At 40.5% G+C, this 15,931-nt stretch overlaps 1 protein-coding gene across 2 annotated transcripts in view; it reads right to left on the minus strand.

Annotated features, from left to right (window-relative positions):
* Positions 1–11,999, minus strand: part of LOC110496796 (oxysterol-binding protein-related protein 10) — a 136,906-nt gene extending 124,907 nt beyond the window's left edge. For both annotated transcript variants that reach the window (XR_005037434.1, XM_036952521.1), the window contains exon 1: positions 11,474–11,999. Coding sequence is in view for 1 of the 2 variants with exons in the window: in XM_036952521.1 (XP_036808416.1) it covers positions 11,474–11,739 (266 nt within the window). In the remaining variant the exon portion in view is untranslated. The remainder of the gene's footprint in view (positions 1–11,473) is intronic.
* Positions 12,000–15,931: the final 3,932 nt, after the last annotated feature.

The raw sequence follows: 15,931 nt of genomic DNA on the forward strand, positions 1-15,931 counted from the left end.
CTCGTGGACTGCACTAGATTTGCCAGTTCTTGCTGTGAGATGTTACCCCACCAAGGCACCTGCAAATTCCCGGACATTTCTGCGGGGGAATGGCCCTAGCCCTCACCCTCCGATTCAACAGGTCCCAGACGTGCTCAATGGGATTGAGATCCGGGCTCTTCGCTGGCAATGGCAGAACACTGACATTCCTGTCTTGCAGGAAATCACGCACAGAACGAGCAGTACGGCTGGTGGCATTATCATGCTGGAGGGTCATGTCAGGATGAGCCTGCAGAAAGGGTACCACATGAGGGAGGAGGATGTCTTCCCTGTAACACACAGCATTAAGATTGCTCAATCTGATGACGCTGTGAAACACCGCTCCAGACCATGACGGACCCACCTCCAAATCGATCCCGCTCCAGAGTACAGGCCTCGGTGTAACGCTCATTCCTTTGACGATAAACGCGAATCCGACCATCATCCCACTGGTGAGACAGAACCGCGACTCATCAGTAAAATAAAAAAATTTGCCAGTCCCGTCTGGTCCAGCGACAGCGGGTTTGTGCTAGAGGTCGACCGATTATGATTTTTCAACGCCGATACCGATTATTGGAGGACCAAAGAAGTCGATCCCGATTAAAATCGGCCGATTTTTCAAAATGTATTTGTAATAATGACAATTACAACAATACTGAATGAACACTTATTTGAACTTAATATAATACATCAATAAAATCAATTTAGCCTCAAGTAAATAATTAAACATGTTCAATTTGGTTTAAATAATGCAAAAACAAAGTGTTGGAGAAGAAAGTAAAAGTGCAATATGTGCTATGTAAGAAAGCTAACGTTTCAGTTCCTTGCTCAGAACATGAGAACATATGAAAGCTGGTGGTTCCTTTTAACATGAGTCTTCAATATTCCCAGGTAAGAAGTTTTAGGTTGTAGTTATTATAGGAATTATAGGACTATTTCCCTCTATACCATTTGTATTTCATTAACCTTTGACTATTGGATGTTTTTATAGGCACTTTAGTATTGCCAGTGTAACAGTATAGCTTCTGTCCCTCTCCTCGCTCCTCCCTGGGCTCGAACCAGCAACACAACGACAATTAGCGCGCGCTAACTAGCTAGCCATTTCACTTCGGTTACACGAGCCTCATCTCGGGAGTTGATAAGCTTGAGGTCATAAACAGCACAATGCTTGACGCACAATGAAGAGCTGCTGTCAAAACGCACGAAAGTGCTGTTTGAATGAATGTTTACACGCCTGCTTCTGCCTACCACCGCTCAGTCAGATACTTGTATGATCAGTCAGATTATATGCAACGCAGGACACGCCAGATAATATCTAGTAATATCATCAACCATGTGTAGTTATCTAGTGATTATGATTGATTGTTTTTTATAAAGGTAAGTTTAATGCTACCTAGCAACTTACCTTGGCTTACTGCATTCGCGTAACAGGCAGTCTCCTTGTAGAGTGCAACAAGAGAGAGGCAGGTCATTATTGCGTTGGACTCGTTAACTGTAAGGTTGCAAGATTGGGTCCCCCGAGCTGACAAGGTGAAAATCTGTCGTTCTGCCCCTGAACAAGGCAGTTAACCCACCGTTCCTAGGCAGTCATTGAAAATAATGTGTTCTTAACTGACTTGTCTAGTTAAATAAAGGTATAAAAAAAAGGTAAATCGGCGCCCAAAAATACAGATTTCCGATTGTTATGAAAACTTGAAATCGGCACTAATTAAATCAGCCATTCCGATTAATCGGTCGACCTCTAGTTTGTGCCAATAGGCGACGTTGTTGCCGGTGATGACTGGTGAGGACCTGCCTTACAACAGGTCTACAAGCCCTCAGTCCAGCCTCTCAGCCTATTGCGGACAGTCTGAGCACTGGTGTAACTCAGGCAGTTGTTGCCATCCTGTACCTGTCCCGCAGGTGTGATGTTCGGCTGTACCGATCCTGTGCAGGTGTTGCTACACATAGTCTCTCTGTAGCTGTCCGGATTTTTTTGAATTATCTTTGAAAGATAGGGTCCTGAAAAAGGGACATTTATTTTCTTTCACTGAGTTTATCTGGTTGGGATCTTTGCAAAATATCTATTTTGGATGTAGCAGTTGTAGCTAGAATGCTAACGCTCATTGATATAGGCTGTAGAAAAAGCTAGCCAAAAGAGCCATTCGTTTTTTAAAGTATAATGCAGTTGATTTGCGATGATGACATAAACATATTAAGCAGGACATTCATATGAGCCTTAAAATCCAATTATAATCCAAAAGTAGTGTGAAATGCACTTACAGTGCCTTGCGAAAGTATTCGGCCCCATTGAACTTTGCGACCTTTTGCCACATTTCAGGCTTCAAACATAAAGATATAAAACTGTATTTTTTTGTGAAGAATCAACAACAAGTGGGACACAATCATGAAGTGGAACGACATTTATTGGATATTTCAAACTTTTTTAACAAATCAAAAACTGAAAAATTGGGCGTGCAAAATTATTCAGCCCCTTTACTTTCAGTGCAGCAAACTTTCTCCAGAAGTTCAGTGAGGATCTCTGAATGATCCAATGATCCATTGATCCAAACCTAAATGACTAATGATGATAAATACAATCCACCTGTGTGTAATCAAGTATCCGTATAAATGCACCTGCACTGTGATAGTCTCAGAGGTCCGTTAAAAGCGCAGAGAGCATCATGAAGAACAAGGAACACACCAGGCAGGTCCGAGATACTGTTGTGAAGAAGTTTAAAGCCGGATTTGGATACAAAAAGATTTCCCAAGCTTTAAACATCCCAAGGAGCACTGTGCAAGCGATAATATTGAAATGGAAGGAGTATCAGACCACTGCAAATCTACCAAGACCTGGCCGTCCCTCTAAACTTTCAGCTCATACAAGGAGAAGACTGATCAGAGATGCAGCCAAGAGGCCCATGATCACTCTGGATGAACTGCAGAGATCTACAGCTGAGGTAAAAGCAACACAGCTCATCACCCTGAACACACCATCCCCACTGTCAAACATGGTGGTGGCAGCATCATGGTTTGGGCCTGCTTTTCTTCAGCAGGGACAGGGAAGATGGTTAAAATTGATGGGAAGATGGATGGAGCCAAATACAGGACCATTCTGGAAGAAAACCTGATGGATTCTGCAAAAGACCTGAAACTGGGACAGAGATTTGTCTTCCAACAAGACAATGATCCAAAACATAAAGCAAAATCTACAATGGAATGGTTCAAAAATAAACATATCCAGGTGTTAGAATGGCCAAGTCAAAGTCCAGACCTGAATCCAATCGAGAATCTGTGGAAAGAACTGAAAACTGCTGTTCACAAATGCTCTCCATCCAACCTCACTGATCTCGAGCTGTTTTGCAAGGAGGAATGGGAAAATAATTCAGTCTCTCGATGTGCAAAACTGATAGAGACATACCCCAAGCGACTTACAGCTGTAATCGCAGCAAAAGGTGGCGCTACAAAGTATTAACTTAAGGGGGCTGAATAATTTTGCACGCCCAATTTTTCAGTTTTTGATTTGTTAAAAAAGTTTGAAATATCCAGTAAATGTCTTTCCACTTCACGATTGTGTCCCACTTGTTGTTGATTCTTCACAAAAAAATACAGTTTTATATCTTTATGTTTGAAGCCTGAAATGTGGCAAAAGGTCGCAAAGTTCAAGGGGGCCGAATACTTTCGCAAGGCACTGTATAAGCAACATAAATTAGACAACTTGCGTACATCGTCCTATTGCGGCAATGTTTGCAAACACAGAAAGGGGTCTAAGTAGAGCGGATATATGCTCTAGCACACTGCTGTCCTTTAGCTCATCTCTGCAGTCCTATATAGATACAGTGACGTTTCACCATGAATACTACCAGCTTTTTCCTGGGTGTGTAAACTCCCACAGGAAATTTAAAAAACTGTCCATTTGTCATTTTTTGTGAATTTGATGTATGCCTCAACTGTTCCAGTTTAAAAAAGGCACACATAGCTAACATGCTATTCAACAATTGTATCAAGAAGTGTTTTCAAGTGGCCAACTCTCTCTTTCCTCAAGTTCTGTGTCCAAAAGAAATAAACTCAGTTTGAGGAGCCCATACAAAACAACCTGCCATACATCCAGTTTCCTCATGATCGGTCACTGTCTAAACCTTCACACGCATAATTTCACAATTCTGACAAGTGTTCAGTGGTTTTCAAATAAGCCACTGACCTCAAGGGAAATAAATCAACCTGGTCTCAGATCATTTCATATTATTCTGTACGTAAATCTAAGACACTCCATTTACTATGATGTTACCATAAAAAAAACATGTATTACATATAATACATAATGATTTGAATTTGCTAAATGAAGTCATGGCCAAAAGTTGAGAATGACACAAATATAAATGTTCACAAAGTCTGCTGCCTCAGTGTCTTTAGATATTTTTTGTCAGATGTTACTGTGGAATACTGAAGTATAATTACAAGCATTTCATAGGTGTCAAAGGCTTTTATTGACAATTACATGAAGTTGATGCAAAGAGTCAATATTTGCAGTGTTGACCCTTCTTTTTCAAGACCTCTGCAATCTGCCCTGGCATACTATCAATTAACTTCTGGGCCACACTGATGGCAGCCCATTCTTGCATAATCAATGCTTGGAGTTGTGGGTTTTTGTTTGTCCACCCGCCTCTTGAGGATTGATCACAAGTTCTCAATGGGATTAAGGTCTGGGGAGTTTCCTGGCCATGGACCCAAAATATCGATGTTTTGTTCCCCAAGCCACTTAGTTATCACTTTTGCCTTATGGCAAGGTGCTCCATCATGCTGGAAAAGGCATTGTTCGTCACCAAACTGTTCCTGGATGGTTGGGAGAAGATGCTCTCAGAGGCTGTGTTGGTGCCATTCTTTATTCATTGTTGTATTCTTAGGCACAATTGTGAGTGAGCCCACTCCCTTGGCTGAGAAGCAACCCCACACATGAATGGTCTCAGGATGCTTTACTGTTGGCATGACACAGGACTGATGGTACAGCTCACCTTTGTCTTCTCCGTACAAACTTTTTTCCGGAACAATCGGAAAGCGGATTCATCAGAGAAAATGACTTTACCCCAGTCCTCAGCAGTCCAATCCCTGTTCCTTTTGCAGAATATTAGTCTGTCCTTGATGTTTTTCCTGGAGATAAGTGGCTTCTTTGCTGCCCTTCTTGACACCAGGCCATCCTCCAAAAGTCTTCACCTCACTGTGCGTGCAGATGCACTCACACCTGCCTGCTGCCATTCCTGAGCAAGTTCTGTACTGGTGGTGCTCCGATCCTGCAGCTGAAACAACTTTAGGAGACGGTCCTGGCGCTTGCTGCACTTTCTTGGGCGCCCTGAAGCCTTCTTCACAACAATTGAACCGCTCTCCTTGAAGTTCTTGATGATCCGATAAATGGTTGATTTAGGTGCAATCTTACTGGCAGCAATATCCTTGCCTGTGAAGCCCTTTTTGTGCAAAGCAATGATGACGGCACGTGTTTCCTTTTAGGTAACCATGGTTGACAGAGGAAGAACAATGATTCCAAGCGCCACCCTCCTTTTGAATCTTCCAGTCTGTTATTCGGACTCAATCAGCATGACGGAGTGATCTCCAGCCTTGTCCTCATCAACACTCACACGTGTTAACGAGAGACTCACAGACATGATGTCAGCTGGTCCTTTTGTGGCAGGGCTGAAATGCAGTGGAAATGTTTTTGGGGGGATTCAGTTAATGTGCATGGCAAAGAGGGACTTTGCAATGAACTGCAATTCATCTGATCACTCTTCATAACATTCTGGAGTATATGCAAATTGCCATCATACAAACTGAGGCAGCAGACTTTGTGAAAAGTAATATTTGTTGCATTCTCAAAACTTTTGGCCACGACTGTATACATATGCTGTATGCAATTTTTCAAAACGTATGATATGTTACGAATTCTAGCTAGCTCGCTAATGTTAGCTAGGCTAAGGGTTAGAGTTAAGTTTAGCTAAAATGGTTAAGGCTAGGGGAAGGGTTAGCTAACATGCTAAGTAGTTGAAAAGTTGCTAATTAGATAAAATGCTAAAGTTGTCCTTGATGAGATTCGAACTCGCAACCTTTGGGTGTCCACCCATCCATCCCGACCAATCACATTACTTTCGTTTTTGCCTTAACCCAGTCAACAAGGTGGGTTTGGGGCCTAATCCGTTTTAGACTTGGGGGACTCGGAATCGACTCGGACTCAGGGGGCTTCATACGGGCCGAGCACTTCCCGAGTCAGGCAGAAAAATATTACTCTTGGTTTCCGGCTAATGGTACTCGGGCCAAGTCCACTTCAGCATATCTGGCCTGATTAACCTTTTCAGAAGTAGAGCCATGAGGTTCTTTTGGCAGGTGATGCAAAAATAAAACAACTAATTAATGTAATAATTTCACCTCGAATTTGCTAAGTCATTTGCAAGCTAAAATTCTTCCCATTAGGCTTTTAGATGGAGCAGGACCCTAAAGAATTTATGCTATAAAGGAATTTGATTTGAGTACAGATTTTTTTGGAACCCCACTCACTAATTCTATTAATTTCAGTCCTTCGGCCAATCCTGTCTTAATATAATGGCATTATTGATTTTTAGGCATACGCTGGTGGCCACGTTAATTATAGGACGACTTGGGATACATGATCCACGACCGACAGCACATCTCAGGATCATAGGCTATAGCCTATTTGTCTATGGTAGGCCTATCTGTAAACGCCCATACATCCTGCCAAAATACACCATATGAGTGGCCTAATGTAATTTTCTGGACCTGTCGAAAATAAACCCATAACTGATCCAAATGGTTGTATTTTAAAATACCTTTATTTTGGCATGAAACACAAAATGACGTTTGAGCGGTTATTCAAATTAGCCTACATCACGGGCAGTTTACAGCCTAGACAATAATTGTGTCCTAACAATAATACATTCCTCATTGCACTGTTGTTGTAGCCTATGGCGTAGAATAATTGTATTTTCTGAAAATGTAGGCCTAGATCTTCCATTTGATCATCTGCAACCTATGCTGAAGGAGTGAAGCAGCCTACAACCATGCATGTTGAATTATTGCAGTAACCTATTAAACGGTTACAAATGTAGTCTATAGCCTATTAAAATAGATAAATAAATAACGACCATGACAGTCAATGGAAAAAATCCTGGCGCTCAAAATATTGTGGGTTCGATTCCCGGGGCCACGAACAGAAAATAAATGTATGCATATATACTGTCACTTTGGATAAAAGCATCTGCTTAAATGCCACATTTCTTATTTTTACACACCTTATATTTGTGAGACATCAAACATTTATTTTCTGTATGGAACCTTTGACAGTAGATATGCCTGCGCATTCTGAGATGCCAGAAGAAAATAAAACTGCGTATCTAAACCAGGTAAATTATGAATTGTATCACCAGCTGTGTTACTTAGCCATAGTGTTTCTTTGTCATAACCCAAGGTTGCATGCCAAAGTTTTGCTGAACCTGAACATAGACAAGGTTTAAGTTCATAATGATGATAATAATGGTTTATTTAGCTTCATGTGTACTATGGCAGCTAAACGCTGAATTACAGTAACACACATATACATAATATATATATTTATTATATAGTCCCAGTGGTTATTTGTAACGTTAGCTACTTTAATCATTTGAATCTAGCTAGTGGTCAATCACAAAAAAATACATTGTTTTGAAAAACTATTCATGGTTTGGTTTCCCAAGTGGCGCAGCGTTCTAAGGCACTGCATCTCAGTGCTTGAGGCATCACAACAGACACCCTGGTTCGAATGCAGTCTTTATCTCCTGGCCGTGATTGAGAGTCCCATAGGGTGGTGCACAATTAACCCAGCTCTGTCCGGGTTTGGCTGATGTAGGCCGTCATTGTAAATAAGTATTTGTTCTTAACTGACTTCCCTAGTTAAAAAGGTTCAATTTCTTTCAAATTACAACAACAACAAAATGGTTGACCCTATACAGTCATGTAGCATGCTCTCCAGCATGTAGCACATAGCACGCGCTCCAGCAGGTATATCTCTCTGGTCACCCCCAAAACCAATTCTTTCTTTGGCCGCCTCTCCTTCCAGTTCTCTGCTGCCAATGACTGGAACGAACTACAAAAATCTCTGAAACTGGAAACACTTATCTCCCTCACTAGCTTTAAGCACCAACTGTCAGAGCAGCTCACAGATTACTGCACCTGTACATAGCCCACCTATAATTTAGCCCAAACAACTACCTCTTTCCCTACTGTATTTATTTATTTTGCTCCTTTGCACCCCATTATTTTTCTTTGCACATTCTTCCACTGCAAATCTACAATTCTAGTGTTTTACTTGCTATATTGTATTTACTTTGCCACCATGGCCTTTTTTTGCCTTTACCTCCCTTATTTCACCTCATTTGCTCAAATCGTATATAGACTGTTTATACTGTATTATTGACTGTATGTTTGTTTTACTCCATGTGTAACTCTGTGTCGTTGTATGTGTCGAACTGCTTTGCTTTATCTTGGCCAGGTCGCAATTGTAAATGAGAACTTGTTCTCAACTTGCTTACCTGGTTAAATAAAGGTGAAATAAAATAAGTCAATCAGCTGCTGTCTTCTTTCATTGAAAAGTAAATCTATAAAAAAACTATAAAAAAAAACTATAAGTATAATGTTAAACATTCTATTGGTTGAATTAGTGTTCCCAGCTGATCCCATTCCTCACTTGAACCCTGTGTAAAGTGATTTGCTTGACAATACACGTGTTCTTGTTTGTCTCTCCACCCTCAGCCTCTCTGATGGACTGTCTCCACCCTCAGCCTCTCTGATGGACTGTCTCCACCCTCAGCCTCTCTGATGGACTGTCTCCACCACCGTGCAACAAATACTCAAAATGTGAATCTGAAGGATGGCACCCTGAGCCTGAGATGGTGTGGCTGGACAGTAAAAGAGTCAATCTCAAATGTGAAAACTGTTCAAGGGTGTGTAGACTTTCACTAGTCACTGTATACCTATTGCTTCTCAAAGAAAATATGTTATAAATGCTTGTTGAGCTTAGGTCAACTGTTCTTCCCCATCAGAACCAAACATAGGATTAACTGAAAACAAACACTGTATAGCCTCAAAACTATAGTTTTTATATAACGGATGGCCAGTTCTTGCATCCATAGCTTCTATATGTTTATGGTCAGTGCTATCTGGGATCCTTAGGATATCCCTATCCTAAACCATAACCCTTACACATAACCAAATCCCACAGGCCGCCAGTTGCCCATCCCTGACCTAGAGTCTTGAAATTCTGTGCATAGGTGCCTCTTCTCACAAAGAACAAATTTGCCTCAAGGACCCACAAGGTCTGCCATGATGGATTTTCCGCCATTTGGAATTTTTTAAAAACACTTAAAATGCCATCTCTTCCGGAACCACAGGGCCGATCTGGATGAAACTTGATATATGGCATCTAGGCACCAAGGTCTTTCAAAGCAATATTTTCCAGACTAGTATGTCAAACAACTGACCAATAAACATTAATGTCAGTGTGGTCTGGCACAAATGCATATACATCAGACAGATATTTGTATTGTAACCACTCTTGGTACACATACCCTGTCAAGACTCAACACATTCAGATTGACCACCCGGTGGCGCTACAACAGGCACATATATATTTTGATTTGTTGAAAGTGAAAACCTCTGTGGTTACTGTGTTGTGTTGATTTGCTTCCCATTTGAGGTCTGGACTGTGATTCCTAGGATTTCTGTGTGGTGTCAAAATCTGACTAATTGTTGGAACTACTTCTTTTGCTCTTTTCTTCCCCTGTTATTCAAAAAGGTGCTGTCAGGAGAAACACTTTCACATCCAAGGCTACAGATGGACAGCAAGGAAAGGGCAGATAGACCCAGAGAGACATGCATGTAAGAGATGAACACTGATGCTTTATACATTATCTGGAAATAATGGACAACTTGGTACAACCCGTGTTTATTACTTTCATATAATGTAGAGCGGAGGCGTTTATCCCGCTTATACCACTGTTGCCAAAGAAAACAAGCACACATTTACTGGTAAAATGTACATGCTTTCATTGAGATTTTGATATGTAAATTCATACTATTTCATCCTTTCACTAAACCTGGTTGTTCGTTAAAACTGTTAGGTTGTTAGAGAAGCAGATTTGTTGTTCATTCTATTTGTTTGATTACTATGCAGGCTGGCAATGTTCTTATCCCTTACTTGCTAGCTAGCCAACTACGGCTAACATAGTCACGTAAACTCTGCAGATAGAATAACATCAGAATTTAGTGGATTTTGGCCATTGCTGGGCTGATTCTGGCCCTAAAATGGCAGCTTTGGCTCAGTTCAGGCTGCCAGATCTGGCCCAAATGACTCGGGCCTAGTCTGTACAGTCACTAATTTCGGACTCGGTCCGGATCCGGCTGCCAGACCGGGCCAGCAGTTTTAGATCTGGTATGCCGGAATCAGGCCAGACGTCTGTGTTACCTGGGAAGTAACCATCGGTCTTATGTAACCATACCAAACCTTACATATCATACTAAAATGAAGTGTCTCAGACTTACAAACAGAATAATACAAAATGCTCTGAGACCAGGTTAAACAAATAGACTAGGTTGTTGGGACAGTATCTGTGCGTTAGAGATGTCGATGATGCGCACAGATACTGTAACAAGGGAAGGACGAAAAATGCTAAATCATGCATGAGCATTGTTATCCAATATGCACAGGCTCTGTAGTTGTCAAAATTACAATGTTTCCATTTTCTAGGCTATGGCTGGGATCTAAATAGCAGTTCCTTCTGCTCACTTTTTATTTAACTAGGCAGTTAAGAACAAATTCTTATTTACAATGACAGCCTAGGAACAGTGGGATAACTGCCTTGTTCAGGGGCAGAACAACAGATTTGTACCTTGTCAGCTCTGGGATTTGAACTTGCAACCTTTCGGTTACTAGTCCAACGCTCCATCCATTAGGCAGTTATCCCTGCCACCTACTTAAGTAGGCTAACTGGGCTGCAACCTGTACCCTTTAAAGCAGTTGTGACACATTATCAATCCACACAATACTGACCTAGTCAGTTAATAACAAATTCTTATTTACAATGATGGCCTACCCCGGCCAAACCCTAACCAGGATGACGCTGGGCCAATTGTGCACCACCCTATGGGCCTCCCAATCACGGCCGGTTGGGATACAGCCTGGAATCGAACCAGGGTCTGTAGTGAAGCCTCTAGCACTGAGATGCACTGAATTCAATGTGAAATCGACAAAGAAATATCACCATGTAATTGGATTTAGGTTAAAAATAAATAAAAAAAATAAAAAAACGAAATTCCCTTAGTTTCACGTCAATTCAATGTCATCACATGTATAAAAAAATAAAAATAATAACGTGGAACCAACGTTGATTCAACTCGTTTTTGCCCTGTGGGTAAGAACCTCATGATTGAAAGTTCTGCTTACCTGTTCTGCCATCCTTGAATTAAGTTTGTGTATTTGCTCAACACTCCTTCTAACTGACGCTTACACGCTTGCTGAAAATTCATACTGTTTCCTAATAAACCTCCCCGACTCACTCCTCCACCGGCCCCGCTCCCAAGTGAAGCCGAGCCGGGGCTATGAGAACCAGCTCGTCCGATCTGTCTCGCCGAATTCCCCTTGTCCGACGGCAGTGAAGCAGAGTTTGTTTTATTTGTCCCAGGATGCGGACTGCAGAGCATCTTCTCCATACTGACGACGCGATAAACGGAGTCGAGCAGGAAAATCGTGGTAAATTGTATGTCTACTGACCTAAATCGAAAGCATTAAATATGTAATATCCATGTTTCGCTGGTGATTTGAGCGTCCCTCTGCCCAAGAAACCAAGCATAATTCCCAGCAGTTGTATGAAGAACACTGCTGTAGTTCCCTTTCTGAGGCGATAGAAGCACAGTTGCTCTAACGTTTTCGTGTTGTTGAGAAATCACAGTGCAGACACTCCCTCTCCTGACTCACTCGACCAACCCCCGGATATAACAATCCAATCTTATTACACATCATCATAGCCAAGAACACAGCTACAGAAACCCCCCAAATTTACGAATCACCATCACCCCCCCCCCCCCACCCACCCAAAACAGAATTATCTAAAAAAAAAATAGTAATCCCAATCAGCTATAAAACCCATTCACGTAGTATTCATCCACATGATGTAGGCCAATTAAATTACATTAAATTAGGGGTATCAGACAGATGTGACAAATGGGGTGAACTAGATGGTAATTGTCCATGAAGAAAAAATATGTGACATGCTTCAGCTCTTTGAAAGTATTTTTGTAGTAGTGGTAGAAGTTTAAAACGTTTTGCTTAAATGAAGCGGTGAAATATAGTCAAAGTTAAATATATAAAAATATCTGGTCTGATTACTTTGATAAACGACGTATTACTCTGGAGTTTGTGGCAGTTCCATCACATAATTCGTAACAAATAAGACTAGTACACTTTTACACACTCTTCTACTAGAAAACCACAGTATATGCAAGCTGTAATAATTACTCATAAGGAATTAGAGGTTTTAGGTATAGTAACCTCAATTCAACCATACATTTATTTCTTAATCAAATGATAAAGCTGCTATAAAAAAGTTAGGACTGGATGGGTAGATCATTAAATATATAAATATATAAATGAATGAATAGATAAATAAAGTTAGAACACAGGATGAAAGACCTAATGGATGAAGGAATTCATTCAAATATATAGGACATTATGGAATATGGATGAATGGACATTTTTGGTCGAATGAGAGTTGTGAATGTGTTGTGTAAGTCATTATTTATTTCTTTACTCCAGACAAATAATGTTTGAAATAAAAAACAAAGTAATCTCCAATCCTGTTTCCATGTTCTAGTCAAGGATTTTTTTCTTTCTTGGTTCTAGTGGGTGGTGAGCATAGAATTGCACATCAGCGCCACCTGCTGGGTGGGGGTTTACTACTGTGAAAGGCAGCTTACACAGACTAGAAGGGATAAGCTGCATCCCAGTACCGTGACCGAAGTAAGGACTGGTAGGTGTGTCGAAAGGCAAGTAGTGGGCGTGTGGAAAGCAGTGGTTGCGGCAAAAGCGCTCTGCTAGAAGGTTTTGATTCCGCAGTTTTTTTTCTTAAGAATTGTACATTTTCACTTATAAAACAGATTTTGTGAAAAGTATAGACTTGTTTATTAGAAGTATAGATGATGTGTGTACTGTTCCTCTATGCGTTGTATGCGTGTGCTTACTGTAACTGTCACCCTGATATTGGCTCCTAGGCAGCTACTTCCCACACCTTTACCAAACAGTAGTGCTTGTCAAGTGGGAGCGAAAGGTGTCCACGTGTTGTTGACATTCATGCCCTTCCCATTGAGTAGTTGACGGTATGTACAGTATGTATCAAGGTGACATCTAGATGGTTATCAATATTAGTTATTTCTTGTGGTGGCTGCTATCCTACTTGAAATACAATTTTGCTACCTAAAATGAATGATACCTAGGAGGAAGCACAACACCGGTGCAGCACAGATAGATGAGAACATCTTTGGGTGCTGGGTGCACCGGTCGTCGGTTTGTCGTCTCGTCCTGGTGCAGCACAATCAGCCACGCAAAGCGGTCCTGCCCTTACGAAAAAGCACTATAGCATTCCTATAAGCAACTACGTTTTTTATAATACCCTATAGTTATCTAATAGTATGCTAAAATATATTATTTTGCTATTAAAATACTATAGATTAATTATAGGAGTGTCTATAGTACGTATTTTTGACCTATAACTTCAAACAACACAATAAGATTTCAATAGTATAAATATTATGCAGTATCTGTATAGTATTCTCATTAATTTAAATAGTGTTCATGGATTATTTTCTATACTATTCCCCTGAAGTTATTGAACGCATTCCTATAGGCTATTCCTGTCCGGTTTGTTATAGTATTCTAATTGAAGTGATGAAAGCATTCCTATAGGCTATTCCTGTCCGGTTTGTTATAGTATTCTAATTGAAGTGATGAAAATTATCCAAGACAAAACATTTCCTGCAAGCAAAAAAAGAAAGCCAAACCATATTTATTTTATATGCCAACATGGGTATAGCCAGGTTACTTTTAAAGTAGTGTGAATGTTTGGGATGGATACTTTCAAAACATTAAATCAATTAAAAATATGTTACATCTTAGTAAAATCAGACAAGTAATATTAATGTTAATTGATTTTAATTAAAAAATACATCTATTCCACTGAACGTGTACAATGCAATAATATAAGTGATGGTCCTTGCATCACTGGTGTATGTCCCTGATAAATGATCAATGAGTGATACTATTAGAATCACACAGATTCTGTGATCTCCAACTATTGCTCAATTCCAGGGAAACTAAATGCATGCGTTTTAATTGGAAGCTGCACGTCCCTAACATTTCCTCACACTGGACCTGAATTAAAGTATGTTGATGCTTTTCTTGGCCAGGTCACCGTTGCAAATGAGAATCAGCTCTCATTATCAATCAGATAAATAACATCAACCAGGTCTCTAAAAAAACACCCATAACGAATCTCTTTCATAAGTGTTTGGCAGAGGGACAAGCCAGCCATCCAAATAAATAAATGTGTACTTTATATCTTCCAAAGAAAAAGCTTTTTTAAGTCTCGACCTCTCAACTATTACACACATTATTTTTGATGAGATGCCTAGATTGCAGTTGATGAACAAACTGTCAGCTTGAATTACATCTGGTTGAACCACAACAACGGGGAATATGTTGACATCAGCATGTTGTTTGACAAATGCAATTCAGTCTAACAAAGAAAAATAACTGCAGTTGTAACAACATCCATTTTTTAACACAACTGAAGTATTATCCCCTTTTCTGCGATTTTGCAGTTAGTTGTGTGATAAACAATCTGTTCATAAATGAATCGACCGTATGACTCCACAGGCTGGGATGGGACAGAGCCAGTTATTAGTTATACATAAGCTGTGAGGTGAAGAGGTACAGATTTTCCATGAGTTTTGAGGGAGCCTGAGATTTTTTCTCTTTTCAGTCTCCTGTCTGCAAGCTTTGTTAGGAATATACCGGACTCTGACTCTGGGTGAAATCCTAAAACACTAAGACGTTTGGGAATGTCTCGCCAAAGAAGGAAAATCTGGCAAATTTGTTGTGGAACACACTGCGTCCCATGGAAAAGAGATTTCAACCCTCCATTGTTATCCTCAAATGTAAAAGATGACGTTGCCCAGATAGGCCCCAGTTCAGTACACTATCAGTAAGGTGGATTAGTTGATGACAATTGAAATAAAACATTTCTTGTCCATATAATTCTTCCATTTTCTTGACAAAGAGGACTAAAGAAATGTGAGCTAATCTAAGGTCACGCTGTGAAATAAATCCTTGAAGCAAAATATGCATGCTGAATGTAAGTAGATTTTTTTTTGTGGAAATGGAACCCGGAAGGATGCCAGGCAGAACAGTGATTGAATAAAACAGGAGATGCTTTCCAAAATGTTCTTATATGCAGTGATCGCGGTATTCTTGTCATTTCCTTTGGCGGCTTGAGATTTAGCAGTCGAGAGTCTAATTCTGTAATTTGTCAACCTATGCACCATGGATTCAAACAGTTGCACGTGTCCAACCAAAGAGACAGAAGCTGTCGAGTTATGCCGAGGAGAACAGAATGCATGTAGTCAGGCACAAAACCAAACACAATGTTGAACAATGGAAGCAAAAACAGTGTTGACAACCCCTTTACACCATTTTGCGGAATGTCCGTGCGAGCAGTGTGAAATGCATTATCCTTAATTTGATTGTGTGATCTTTCATTTTGCAGTTGTTGACAGTAAGAATAGAATCATACATATCCTCTGCCTTTGGGGACAACTTTACCAGGGTGCAAGCACCAGTCACAACCATATT

This window comes from Oncorhynchus mykiss, chromosome 18 (assembly GCF_013265735.2).
Source record: "Oncorhynchus mykiss isolate Arlee chromosome 18, USDA_OmykA_1.1, whole genome shotgun sequence".
Lineage (NCBI taxonomy): Eukaryota > Metazoa > Chordata > Actinopteri > Salmoniformes > Salmonidae > Oncorhynchus > Oncorhynchus mykiss.